Source organism: Dreissena polymorpha, chromosome 6 (assembly GCF_020536995.1).
Source record: "Dreissena polymorpha isolate Duluth1 chromosome 6, UMN_Dpol_1.0, whole genome shotgun sequence".
Classification (NCBI taxonomy): domain Eukaryota; kingdom Metazoa; phylum Mollusca; class Bivalvia; order Myida; family Dreissenidae; genus Dreissena; species Dreissena polymorpha.
Window position 1 is genome coordinate 23505580 of NC_068360.1, and position 14346 is coordinate 23519925.

The window sequence follows — 14346 nt, forward strand, 5'->3', positions numbered from 1 at the left end:
CAGCATACTTGTTATCTATAAGAGAATGGGGGTTTCTGACTTGATGAGGTGCAGCAACTCAGTTTTCGTTATTTTATTTGAGAGATAGGTCAACATCTATGGGTCCAAGCGTCCAGGTGGGGGGGGGGGGGGGGGGGGTTAAGAGGGCCTTCCTGATAATCCTGATAAAACTTGGTCAGAATGTTTATATATAACAATATCTAGGCCAAGTGCAACTAAGGATGAAGTGCGTTTAAAACTAGGTACATTTGAAACTGGGTCAATTTCAGAAAAACCTTGTACCTTGTAACCATATAGGAAGACGCTTAAATAGTCAATCTTGAAGAACCTTGATCACAATGTTCATCTTGACAGTAGCTAGTTAGAATTTTTGTCAGATGTAGTCAAAAATTATGTCCCCAGGCCAAATCTGAGAAAAATAGAAATAACACTTCAAATGCCTCATTTGTGGCTTTTTGTGATTAAACTTGTAAATATTTTTCTTGACCATATCTAGGCCTAAAGTAAAACTGTGTCACAGGAAGAAACGAACCAAGTAACTAGGTCAAATAATTGACCTATTTTAGCAATTGAACCTTGATAATAGGTGAGTGCTATATAGTCGTCATGGCTGCCTTGTTATGCTCCTTCGTTCAGATGGGGATATATTTGCTTTTCTGTCAGATGATGTGTTGCACATAACTTAGAAAGAAAAAACAACATTTGATGAAACCATATGAGACTTATTGTGTGAACTGATGACTCTGGGAATAATAATATTGGGTGTTATGACTCAAAGGCTGTCTGTCAAATATGTTTTTTAATTAGCAGTTTAATAATATTCATAATGCATAATACATGTACATATTTGTGGTTTCTTTAAATCTGATGTTCAAGTGCCTGACATTGGTCTTTTACTTAGTTTGTTCATTTTGCTCTCTTAGACTGTGGAGAATGCAACTCGGAGTTTGAAGGGGACTGCCCTGTCCATGGACCCTATAACTACATACAGGACAAAGAGGTGAAGCTGTGTTCATTTAAAAAACATAAACTACATGTGGTAGAGAAATTAAGGGAAAAACAAACTTATTAGTTTAGGCTTATGAGACTGTGACTTGAGATTTGTGTTACTGGTTATGATTGTAAGAACTTTTGATTGTTTTAATGTATGTCAATATATTTAAGATATGCCTTAAATATGCCCTTAATATTCTAATTCAAAAAAGTTTTTCCAGTACATTCTCATATACCTTAATATTAAATGCAGGTGCCAGAAGTGGACCCACTTAAAGCTGATCATACCGTGCCAGATTGCCTTGTAATCAAAACGTCCAAAATAGCTGGAGCTGGTCTTGGAGTATTTTCCAAGGAGGGACTGGAATCCAGGGTCATGTTTGGACCATATGGGGGCAATATCTTTGCTGAAAACCAGAAATCAGGATATTGCTGGCAGGTTAAGGTGAGGTGATGCTTAGCTTGTTACATAGATACCTTTTTATGCTTCCTTCCTACCGTCACACTTTTGTTACAGTTTCTCATAGCTCCCTAAATATTTTATTGATCTCTTACATATTTGGCATGTAGGTACCTTGCATGGACCTCTACCTTTTGATGAGGTTTGAGGTCACTGGGGTGAAGGTCAAGGTCACCGAGGCTAATAATAGATTTTTCCGTCACAATTTTGTTACAGTTTCTTAAAGCAACTTTAATATTTTTCTGATCTCTTATATATGGCATGTTGGTACCTTTCATGGACCTCTACCTTTTGATGTGGTTTGAGGTCACTGGGGTCAAGGTCAACGAGGCTAATAATAGATTTTTCCGTCACAATTTTGTTTTTAGTTTCTCATAGCGCCTTCAAAATTTTACCGTTCTCTTACATATTTGGCATGTAGGTACCTTTCATGGACCTCTACCTTTTGATGAGGTTTAAGATCACTGGGGTCAAAGTCACCGAGGTGAATAATAGATACAGTTTCTCATAGAACCTTCAATATTTGTTTAGCTCCTTAAATATTTTACCGATCTTTTACAAATTTGGCATGTAGGTACCTTGCATGAACTTCTACCTTTTGATGAGCTTTGAGGTCACTGGGGTGAAGGTCACCAAGGTTAATTATAGATTTTTCCGTCACAATTTTGTTACAGTTTCTCAAAGCAACTTCAATATTTTTCTGATCTCTTATATATTTGGCATGTAGGTACCTTTCATGGACCTTTACCTTTTGATGAGGTTTGAGGTCACTGGGGTCAAGGTCAAGGTCACCGAGGCTAATAAAAGATTTTTCCGTCACAATTTTGTTTTTAGTTTCTCGTAGCGCCATCAATATTTGACCGTTCTCTTACATATTTTGCATGTAGGTACCTTTCATGGATCTCTACCTTTTGATGAGGTTTGAGGTCACTGGGGTCAAGGTCACCGAGGCTAATAATAGATACAGTTTCTCATGGAACCTTCAATATTTTTCTGATCTCTTATATATTTGGCATGTAGGTACCTTTCAAAGACCTATACCTTTTGATGAGGTTTGATGTCACTAGGGTCAAGGGCAAGGTCACCGAGGCTAATAATAGATTTTTCCGTCACAATTTTGTAACAGTTTCTCATAGCGCCTTCAATATTTTACAGTTTTCTTACATATTTGACATGTAGGTACCTTTCATGGACCTCTACCCTTAATGAGGTTTGAGGTCACTGGGGTCAAGGTCACCCAGGCTAATAATATATTTTTCTGTCACAATTTTGTTACAGTTTCTCATAGCGCCTTCAATATTTTACCGTTCTCTTACCTATTTGGCATGTAGGTACCTTGCATGGACCTCTACATTTTGATGAGGTTTGAGGTCAAGGTCAAGGTCATTAGGTGGTTATTAACACATACCGGTAGATTGACAAAGCACATAATCAGGGAGCATCCATCAGTTCACTGATATTCTTGTTTTAGCTTGAAATTCAAGTTTTTTTTCATAAAGTCTAAAAGCCTTGAAAATAAAGAGCTGCATTTTCAACCAAGTCATTATCTATCTAGAAGTCTATAAAGGGGATTTTTTGTGTATTATGCCACCACAGCGTGGGAGGCATTAAACATGGTACTTGTCAGTCTGTCCTTCAGCATGTCTGTTCATCGCAAAGCTTGTAATTTCAACTACTCTTTAAGTACTGGGGGGATCTCATGCAAATTGTTAAATGACTTTAATTTGTAGATGATCGTGAACAAAGGTATTTGGACTTCCAGGAGTTTGGGCAGAATTATGGTCCTTTATCTGTTCCTGATTTATGTCTATTCTCTGTAACTGGTGAATCTTCCTCAAACTTTCAATGATGAATGACCTAAATGCATGATGATTGCAACGAAAGGAACTTTGGTTGCAGCAAGTTTTTGCAGAATTATGGCATTTGTCTGTTTTACACATCTTAAATTACTGGGTTGATCTAGTTCTAGTTTTCACAGATGAGTTATCTTTATTTTCTGGAGATAATTGTTATGAGATGAACTTTTTCTGCGACAATGTTTTGGCAGTGTTAGGGCCCTTTTTCTGGTTTTCCACTATAGAATATATAGTCCCAAAGTCTTTAATGCCTCGTATTGCTTGGCAGATTTTGCTCAGACTTTGAGAGCTGATTGACCTTAGAACGTGGATGATTGTTAAGAGAGAAATATTGGCTGAATTATGGAATATTTTCTATTTGTCTGTTGTAGAATTAAATATTGATTTGTCCGTGTCCAAACATGTTGTTTGGGCATTAGTATCTGTGACGCATTTCAAGTTGATGTAACGATTTTGTGTTCTATATAATCATGCTGCCATGAATACATGTAGATTTCACACATCTTGTGAAACTGATTCATTCATTATTTAAAATAAATTTGCAATTCAAGGATGCAAAGTACTATACTATTTTACATGAACGAAACTTAAAAATTAAAAACAAATTTCTAAGTCTGTTTGTGCTGTTGAAAATAGTGTATGATAACTGCCAATGTTTAGATTGGTATTCTAGTCTAAAATTACTCTTAAAAACAAGGTATATAAGGTATCATGTTTTCTTGTGTATCCATCTTGTTTACGGTAGTTGTTATTTTTTATGGTAAGATTCTATGCAATTCAAACCTTAAAGGAAGGTAAAGCGAGCCATTTTGTGGATGCCCAGAACAAGGCCACCTCTAACTGGATGAGATACGTGAACTGTGCAATGACAGAGGCAGATAAGAACCTTGTGGCGTTTCAGTACAAAGGAGGCATCTATTACTGCACATTGAAGCAATTTTCACCAGGTATACAGGCATGTTGTATGACTAAAGATATGTGATATTCAATGAAATTTTGTCTGATTAGAGCAGTCTCACCTTGGCAATACGGGTTCAATTCACTGAACCAGCTAGTGTGAGTTTGCTTGCTATCCACATGCAGGAAAGGTGTGGTTTTCTCCATGTTCTCTTGAGTTTCCCCACAGCTCAAGGCCGCACTAATATTAAATACCGTAAAAATCCAGTCATAAGTCGAGCTTTTTTTCCTCAAAAATTTGATTAAATTTACAGTCTCGACTTATGAGGTCGTCCATGAAAAAAAATGATGACATTCTACCAAGAATGATCCCCGCGGTAATCGTTAAAGTTGTTGTTGTATAGAAAACTTGTTGAAATAGGACACACGAAATGTCGTCTTTTAACTGATACTTACCAATTAATATAACCACAGTTTGCCGCAAAATTTCCCTTGTTTTTATTTTCATAATTTATTCCAAAGTTTTCATGTTAGCAGGTGTTTTTTTACAACTGAACGTGTAGACAAAAGATCAAGTCATTTTTAAAGTCGAGCGAGAATTGGCAACCTGTGTGAATTGACAGTTTGACCTCATCAAAGGAAAGCCGCTTCCTGTCAAGAAGCCATAAAGCATCACCCTTCTCGCCAATAAAATAAGATGTTTAAGCAATCGCGAGTTTTTTATTCACTGGTAATCGTTTAATTATGTTTGAGCACATGCATAGCTCCGCCTTTGAAACTGTTATGTAGACCAAAGGTGGAGTTAGCGGTCTATTGGTTATGTCAATCATTGTTATAAAAACATGTTTTACCGAGGAAGTAATCAATTGTTTTGATAGTCAGATTAAAAGTACAAAGATTTGATTACAGTGATCACAGTGTGTCATGGAATTTGACTAACACATTTGATTTGTGAAAATGCCTGGAAAACGCAAACGCCATGCTTATGACAATGCTTTTAAAATACTTGTGATAGAATGAGCAGAGCAATCAAATAATAATAGTGCTGCTGAACGCGAGTTTGGTGTTTCGTATGTCGTTGTTGTGTAAATTACGTTGTACATGTATATACGTTCTGGTTTCCTATGTTGTTGAATTTGTTTTTATGTGGTTCGTAATGATTTGCTTGTCTATATTTTTATTTATAATTTTTGATTTCCTTAATAAATATCGTATTGATTATATCAAACAAAGTACATAATACACGTGTCCGCTATGTCTACGTCGCACAGGGCTATACTGACGTCATGGTCTATGTATAGAATAAAACATTCCCGTACATTTAAAATGGCATCTGTTTATGAAATTCGTGGACTGACAATTTCGACTCGACTTATGACTTGGACATATTCAAAATCTCCGATTTTTGTATTATTCTTTAACCCCCAACTTATGAGCGGGTAGACTTATGACTGGATTTTTACGGTACCTTGGGTAAAATTAATACTTGGACATTGGAGCAGTAGTTCAAACTTCTTCTCAAGTCTGAGATTTGTCTGAAATTCACTCCAGGACCTTGCACAGTGTTAGATCGCTAGTTTATGAGGATATAAAATCGCATATTTTTATGCCCCCCTTCGAATTAGAGGGGGTATATTTTTTTGCACATGTCGGTCGGTCCGTCCACCAGATGGTTTCCGGTTGATAACTCAAGAACGATTAGGCCTAGGATCATGAAACTTCATAGGTTCATTGATCATGACTGGCAGATGACCCCTATTGATTTTCAGGTCACTAGGTCAAAGGTCAAGGTCACAGTGACTCGAAACAGTAAAATGGTTTCCAGATGATAACTCAAGAATGCTCACGCCTAGGATCATGAAACTTCATAGGTACATTGATAATGACTGGCATATGACCCCTATTGATTTTCAGGTCACTAGGTCAAAGGTCAAGGTCACAGTGATTCGAAACAGTACAATGGTTTCCGGATGATAACTCAAGAATGCTTACGCCTATGATCATGAAACTTCATAGGAACATTGATCATGACTGGCAGATGATCCCTATTGATTTTCTGGTCACTAGGTCAAAGTTCACGGTCACAGTGACTGGAAACAGTAAAATGGTTTCTGGATGATAACTCAAGAATGCTTAGGCCTAGAATCATGAAACTTCATAGGTATATTGATAATGACTGGCAGATGACCCCTAATGATTTTCAGGTCACTTGGTCAAGGGTCAAGTTCACAGTGACTCGATATAGTAAAATGGTTTCCGGATGATAACTCAAGAATGCTTACGCCTAGGATCATGAGACTTCATAGATACATTGATCATGCCTGGCAGATGACCCCTATTAATTTTCACGTCACTAGGTTAAAGGTCAAGGTCACAGTGAAAAAAAACGTATTCACACAATGGCTGCCACTACAACTGAACGCCCATATGGGGGGCATGCATGTTTTTACAAACAGCCCTTGTTTAACAAAAGTTGGAAACGAAGAGACAAGGAATTTAACAAAAAAATGTCTAGCCAGAAAAAAAAGTGCTCACATACACAATAATGCTTCTGACTATGTCTTGTTGGATATGAGGCTATTTCATTTGTGAACACATGAACAAATAATCCGGCTGTGCTCTGTGAAAATGTATTTTAATGCATGTGCGTAGTGTCGTCCCAAATTAGTCTGTGTAGTCCGCACAGGCTAATCAGGGATGACACTTTCCGCTTTTATGATATTTTTCATTTAAAAAAGTATGCTCATTGCAAAAATCCAGTTAAGGCGGAAAGTGTCGTCCCTGATAAGCCTGTGAGGACTGCACAGGCTAATCTGGTACGACACTTTACGCAAATGCATTAAACCCCCTTTTCACAGAGTGAGGCTCAATTGTTTGCGTTTACACCTTGCCTTTCTACTCTACCATTCCATTTAAAGCATAAAAGTGTTACAATAGCAAGAAAAACATAAATAACCAAAACTTTTTGCTTGACTTAAAACCTGTTCTTCATTTCAGTCTAAGAATCAAAACTATAGAATATGTTGAGATAATAAACAATTACTAATAATTTAATGTAATAAAATTAAAGCACATGTTCGTTTCCAGAAATAAATGTGGGGTATAATTCAACTTTGTGACAAGGTCTAGTTAAGGTATTAATTGTTTCTATGACATTTTTTAAAATAACTTGTTCATATTTCTATTGCTACAGGAGAGGAACTGTTGGTCTGGTATGGAGACGAATTTGCCAAAGAACTTGGCCTCATCAGAGACAAAATTGTGTGCAGTTATTCCAGTAAAAACAGTGGTCACGTGAATAAACACAAGAGGATACATACAGGATTAAGACAGTACACCTGTGAGGTGTGTGGCTATTTATTTAAACGTAGTGATCACTTGAAGACACACATGAGTATACATACAGGAGAAAGACCGTACAAGTGTGAGGAGTGTGATTATGATTGTAAACATAGTCATCACTTGAAGATACACATGAGGATACATACAGGAGAAAGACCGTACAAGTGTGAGGAGTGTGATTATGCTTGTAAACAAAGTAGTTATTTGAAGATACACATGAGGTTACATACAGGAGAGAGACAGTACAAGTGTGGGGAGTGTGGCTATGAATGTAAACGTAGTGATGACTTGAAGAGACACATGAAAATACATACAGGAGAGAGGCAGTTCAAGTGTGGGGAGTGTGGCTATGAATGTAAACGTAGTTATCACTTGAAGGCACACATGAGGATACATACAGAAGAAAGACAGTACAAGTGTGGGGAGTGTGGCTATGAATGTAAACATAGTCATCACTTGAAGATACACATGAGGATACATACAGGAGAAAGACTGTACAAGTGTGAGGAGTGTGATTATGCTTGTAAACAAAGTAGTAGTTTGAAGTTACACATGAGGATACATACAGGAGAGAGACAGTACAAGTGTGGGGAGTGTGGCTATGAATGTAAACATAGTGGTAACTTGAAGATACACATGAGGATACATACAGGAGAAAGACCGTACAAGTGTGAGGAGTGTGATTATGCTTGTAAACAAAGTAGTAGTTTGAAGATACACATGAGGATACATACAGGAGAGAGACAGTACAAGTGTGGGGAGTGTGGCTATGAATGTAAACGTAGTGGTGACTTGAAGAGACACATGAGGATACATACAGGAGAGAGTCCATACACGTGTAAGATGTGTGATTATGCATGTAAAGAGAGTGGTTCGTTGAAGAGACACATGAGGATACATACAGGAGAGAGTCCATACACGTGTAAGATGTGTGATTATGCATGTAAAGCGAGTGATTCGTTGAAGAAACACATGAGGATACATACAGGAGAGAGTCCATACACGTGTAAGATGTGTGATTATGCATGTAAAGCGAGTGGTTCGTTGAAGAAACACATGAGGATACATACAGGAGAAAAACTGTATAAGTCAGTGTTAGGAGTGTGAATTTGCGTGTAAACAAAGTAGTTTGTTGAAGAAACACATGATGATACATATAGGCGAGAGGCCTTACAAGTGTGAGGAGAGTGATTATGCATGTATCCAGAGTGATACCTTGAAAATACAAATGAAGAAACATGCTTGGTTGTACTTGTAACCATAGTGACGATTTGAATTTTGAAGAAACGCACAAGGATATATAAAGTTGGTGTGTGGCTATCCATGGATCCATGGGAGGAAGACTTTAAAAAGTGTTAGGTGTGTAGTTATCCATATATCTATGGGAGGAAGACTTTTAAAAGTTTTAGGTATGTGCTTATCTATGTATGCATGAGAGGAAGACTTACAAAAGTGTTAGGTATGCAGTTATCCATGTATCCATGGGATTAAGACTTAACAGAGTGTTATGTGTGTGGTTATTCATCATCCATGTAACCAGAGTGGTCCCTGGAAAACTTGAAGAGGCACACAAGGATATACAAGAAAATAAGAAAAGCAAGAGCTAAACATGAAGATATAAAAAAATCTCTGAAACCAGTTGAGACCAAGTGACGCACGTTATTTTGTATGACTTTACGACACAATAAAGCATTGCTTTGTTAGAGCTGCATTCAATCTTTAAATTTTAATTTACTCGTCCAATCGGTTTTATAATTAAATATGAACAGTGCCCGATGCGCACACATCTCCTTACCTGCATTGCCCATCTTCAATTCGAAAATCTCCGTTGCATAATTCACCATACACTTCACCTTGGAAAATGGCGTACTTTTGTTCATATTTAACATGAGTTTCATAACTTGCATTTAAAGAGATACTTTTTTTATCTCAGATAAACAGCTTTTATAATAATTGAGAGCAGATGGTGGAGTACTTAAATTTGGGTTAGTTTAAACTCGCATCCGTTTGTACATGTTGGGGTTTTTATAACATAAGCACTGCTCTTCAATAATTGGTGTTCTCTTGGTTACTTGAATGTCATTAACGACAAGCAGATAATTGCTTTGTTCATTTGTACCTTTTTCAAGGTTTGCAAAATATTTGTGTCTAGTTATTTTTCATTGTGTTCTACGTGTTATACTCTCGCTCTTATGATTATTCCATCAAGATGTTTATGGTTAATGTCTTCTTACACTTGCTTTGAATGATTTCAAATTCAATAATGGTTTTATCGATGATATTTGTGTTATGTAATTGTCTATCGAATGTGTCAAGATCATATTTTGTTTTTATGCCCCCCTTCGAAGAAGAGGGGGTATATTGTTTTGCACATGTCGGTTGGTCCATCAACCAAATGGTTTCGGGATGATAACTCAAGAACGCTTAGGCCTAGGATCATGAAACTTTATACGTACATGTGTACAATGATCATGACTGGCAGATGACCCCTATTGATTTTCAGGACACTAGCAGGGATTTCCACAGGCCATTTAACGATCCCTCGCCGGGGCGCTTGAATTTCGAAATCAGAGTCCCCGGGGCGCTTGAAATGTTCCGATAAGTGCATTTTTCAGTAAAAAAAAGTGGAGATTGTCAAAAATATCAAGGTTTCTCTATCAGTGTATCAATATTCCCTGTTTTAAAATAGCATTCAGTACCTACTTTCACAAGTAATCGCCATAAACACCACATGGGGTAATGGATAATCCACTGATAAGAGAATAGCATGTGTCAGAAAATGGGATGCGCATGCGTCAGAAAACTCCACAACAAAATTGCTTAGCTCTCACAAAATTAATTATACTTCACTTATTTCTGGTTCAGTCACAAATTTTTCTGGTGTTGGTGGTAAGATCTATCCCAAATCTAGCATAACTTACCATCTTATTGGAAAAAATTGCCGTTTTTCCCCAGTTATTTCGCTGATGAATATTAGTGAAGTAACTTCCGTCTACTTCCGGGTGTCCGACTACTAGTACACTATAATTGACTATGTATTCTAGCTCCTGTACGTTTTGTTCCTTGATAATTATTATCAGTTCGTAGCCTCTACATGTAAGATACATCCTCATGAGGTCCATGACAGTTCAATACTGACTAGAAATAAGGAAATGTCCGCCTCAGTCCTTCGCAAAGCACGGAGCCTTGGTATTCTTGCCATTTCTGTCAAAAAAGGTGATAAAAAATACCCTGTCAAATGTAAGTTGGCATTTCTATATTTGTTTTGCTTACTGGTCAACCAGTCATCAGACATTGAGTTAAACCCAGGACCAGTAAGTTATCCTCCCCAGTACCCCTGCGACAAGTGTGATCTGGAAGTGTCCTGGAGCGAGAAAACCATCTGTTGCGACAGTTGTGATCGATGGTTTCACACAGACTGCCAAGAGATAGGTCATGGTGTCACACCGGTCTTACTGACCTGTGTGAATGCGCGCTAAGCATTGTGGGAAACGGACATTTTTCCATCATGGCGTTGGTAAACATAATAAAGACGGAAGTGAAAAATGGTAATTACATTTGTAATTATTATCAAAAACAGGCCCCATCAAACCGGGCCAGCTGTAATATATATTTGGATGCAGTTTGTGCTTCAAATGGAGCAATTTTTCATGTCAGTCTATTGTTTGTAAGAATCACTAAACACGTATCTTAGACTAACTAAACACGTTGCAAGACGGTATCTTCGAAATAGTAAATAAATCTAAATCATAAATATTTATAATTAAATACCTAATTATTACTAAATTACTGAAATGTGAGAACGTAAACGATTTAAAATAAACGCTGTGAACATACAAGGAATCTTACATGTAGGCCTAATGTGTGAGAGGATTAATCAGGGATAAAATAAAATGAAGTTCGAAGGATCTAACATTTTGAGGAGGACGTCATGGTATCTTGGACATTTGGCACTTTCATATATTTATTTAGTAGATACTGAAAATGCTTAATGTGCTAATTGCAACATCAAAGACGAGCAGGTGAGATTTTTACAGTTTTATTTTTCTTGATATAATATTGTATGTTTTCCATTAAATTTATATGCCAGTGTTTTTTTTTCACCATTTTGCGAATGGGGCTGGGTCCCTTTAAATTGGGAAATAACAAGTTTTTTTAAGTAAATTTGGGAGATTGATATTGTTGCTTTTATGATTAAAAATACTTTGAAATTGATAATAATATTGATTGCAATATGATATATTTTAAGGTTCAACTTATAGCTTGACTTTGAGATAATTTACATGTTTATATAATTATTAAAATATTTTTTGTGCTGAAACCTTCCATTGGGAATTTTTAGGTCCCATTTGGAAAAAATACATACTTTTTTCCTTGGGGAATTGGTCCTCTTACCGGACCCAAATTTGAAAGATAAAAAACACTGTATGCTCAATTTTAGCTCGGCTGTTTTTGGGGAAAACCCTAGGTATTGTCATAGACAGCTCGTCGTCAGATGTCCGCGTCGTTCTAAAACCTTTACATCAGCTCTAAAATCAAAGTGCTTCCACCTATAACTTTGAAACTTCATATGTATATGCACCTTTATGATTTCTACACTTCACACCCATTTTGGGGTCACTCGGTCCAAGGTCAAGGTCACTAACCTCTAAAAAATTTCATTTATTCAAAACTGCACCGCAGCCTAGCTTGGCACCCATTATGTGGTGCTCTTGTTTTTATATTTTATTTTAAAAATGTATTAATAACTAGAATAGTTGATGCATGTTTAAATAAAAAGATACAGCCATGAACAGTGTGTTTTAATTTTTAATAAATATGCTTTGATTGCGTATATGCAAAACAATGAAGTCCATAAATTGTTTACTGATTTTTAAAATGTTGAATATCACACCTTACGTACCAGTCTGTTTATGTACGGACACTTTATGTACCACTACCTGACACTTTATTTACCATATTTATAAATGTAATATATAGAAATAACTAATTTAATATGAATGTGTTTTATTGATGAAATGTATTTTGTGTGATAGTATTTATGAATTTAGACTTATATATTGGCCATAGATTTTATTTTTTGTCAGATTGTCTAAGTGTCACTGAGTGTCTTAGTGTAATTTATTAGCCCAAGTACATGTAGTAGTTAATAAATGATTTATTAGTCTTACCTGAAATTGAATTAAATTATAAAAATTCATTTGTCTCTTATCTTATCCTGACTAAGGATTATAAAGTCTAAAATGTTTGTATTCCCTATTGTATAATTGAAATTTGATACTTTGAAGAGAAGAGAGAATGACCTTAATGTTCAAACTGTAAAAAAATCAAATTATTTCCTTCTTTAGACTTTAATCATGTTTAGAGAATGACCTTAATTCATTAGGACTGCTATGAATGAATGGACAATAACACCTATAATTTATGTAGGTGGTACGTAAAGTTTTAAAGTACCCATAGTACATAAAAGGTCTGGTACATGTACATAAGGTGTTACACCCTAAAATGTTCATGGTAACAGTGTTTCAATAATGTAGTGTTTCTTATTATGTTTTGCTTAGGTTGTTTTGTTTCAAATTTCAAATTTGCATTTATTTTAAAGCATTTTCAGTCATTTTGTGAATTCCAATTTGTAATAAGGTGAATTATGTTGCACATGGCGTCAAATATTAATTCATGATCGCTGTGGTGCAGAGAATGTTGTCCGCTGGGCGTGGGTTCGATCCATACTCTGGGAGAGTTCTCATTATCGTCTCCATGGACAACAAGTACTGGTGTACCAAGTAGTAGTAGTAGTAGTAGTAGTAGTAGTAGTAGAAGTAGTAGTAGTAGTGGTGGTGGTGGTGGTTGTGGTTGTGGTGGTGGTGGTAGTAGTAGTAGTAGTAGTAGTAGTAGTAGTAGTAGAAGTAGTAGAAGAAGAAGTAGAAGAAGTAGTAGTAGTAGTAGTATTGATATGCTCAGAAATGCTTCTGGATGGGCATACACCAATGAGTACTTTCCTTCAATTATTTCTTCTCAAGACACATTAACAACACTGTCCCCCTTAGCAGGAATTCCGGACGCCCCCCCCCCCCAAGGTGTTCCCTCCCCAGACATTTCCCCCCATTTTAGTTTTAGTGCTTACATCCCCCACCCCACAATAAATTTATAATGGTTTGGTTGAAGTATAATCTTGATTTATGATCAAAATGATTATTTTGCTTATGTAATTAACTTTTTATATGAAGCAGCTTGTGTGTTGTTTTCTTTGGATAAATCATTCTTTTTTATTTTGTTAAACTGTTTAAGGAGTGCATTTAAATAATTAGTAAGTGCATGTTGGTGTACTAGAGGAATACTAGAGGAATACATGGGATATTCTCAAAATCTTACACATGTTGTGTTTTATATAATAAAATAGGATCAATTGATGAATTAATTCAGTTTGAGTAAACTTGGGCTGGGTTGTGGAACTATAGTTATCTGTTGTTTTTATTCCAATTAAATAGAGAAATATGTAACTGTCCAAAAAAAATGCATTCATATGCATATAATCCAATTATTGGATGTCACTGATATTTTCAATTTTACTAGTAGATAATTAAGACTAATTAAAACAGAATTTGACTTTCCTTGCAAAGTATTTCATTATTAATAATATAATAATATAATTAGCTAATGTAATCAAAACATATTGATATTTTAATAATTTAACTCAATTGATATTAATAATATTTAAATTTGCCCCAAAAAACTAGGGCAGGTAGATAGGAAGGATTTTTTTGGAATCAACAGTGTTGTCAGTGTAAAATATTTGTA

General features: G+C 36.0%; 1 protein-coding gene across 6 annotated transcripts in view; it reads left to right on the forward strand.

Moving 5' to 3' along the window:
• Nucleotides 1-12748, forward strand: part of LOC127834526 (histone-lysine N-methyltransferase PRDM9-like) — a 55072-nt gene extending 42324 nt beyond the window's left edge. For 4 of the 6 annotated variants that reach the window (XM_052360423.1, XM_052360420.1, XM_052360422.1 and 1 more), the window contains exons 6-9: nucleotides 924-1000; nucleotides 1247-1438; nucleotides 4100-4256; nucleotides 7400-12748. In XM_052360423.1, the coding sequence (XP_052216383.1) occupies nucleotides 924-1000; nucleotides 1247-1438; nucleotides 4100-4256; nucleotides 7400-8655 (1682 nt within the window). In that variant the 3' untranslated portion in view covers nucleotides 8656-12748. The remainder of the gene's footprint in view (nucleotides 1-923; nucleotides 1001-1246; nucleotides 1439-4099; nucleotides 4257-7399) is intronic. The other 2 variants (XR_008027979.1, XM_052360424.1) reach the window with 2 other exon arrangements.
• The last annotated feature ends 1598 nt before the right edge of the window (nucleotides 12749-14346 follow it).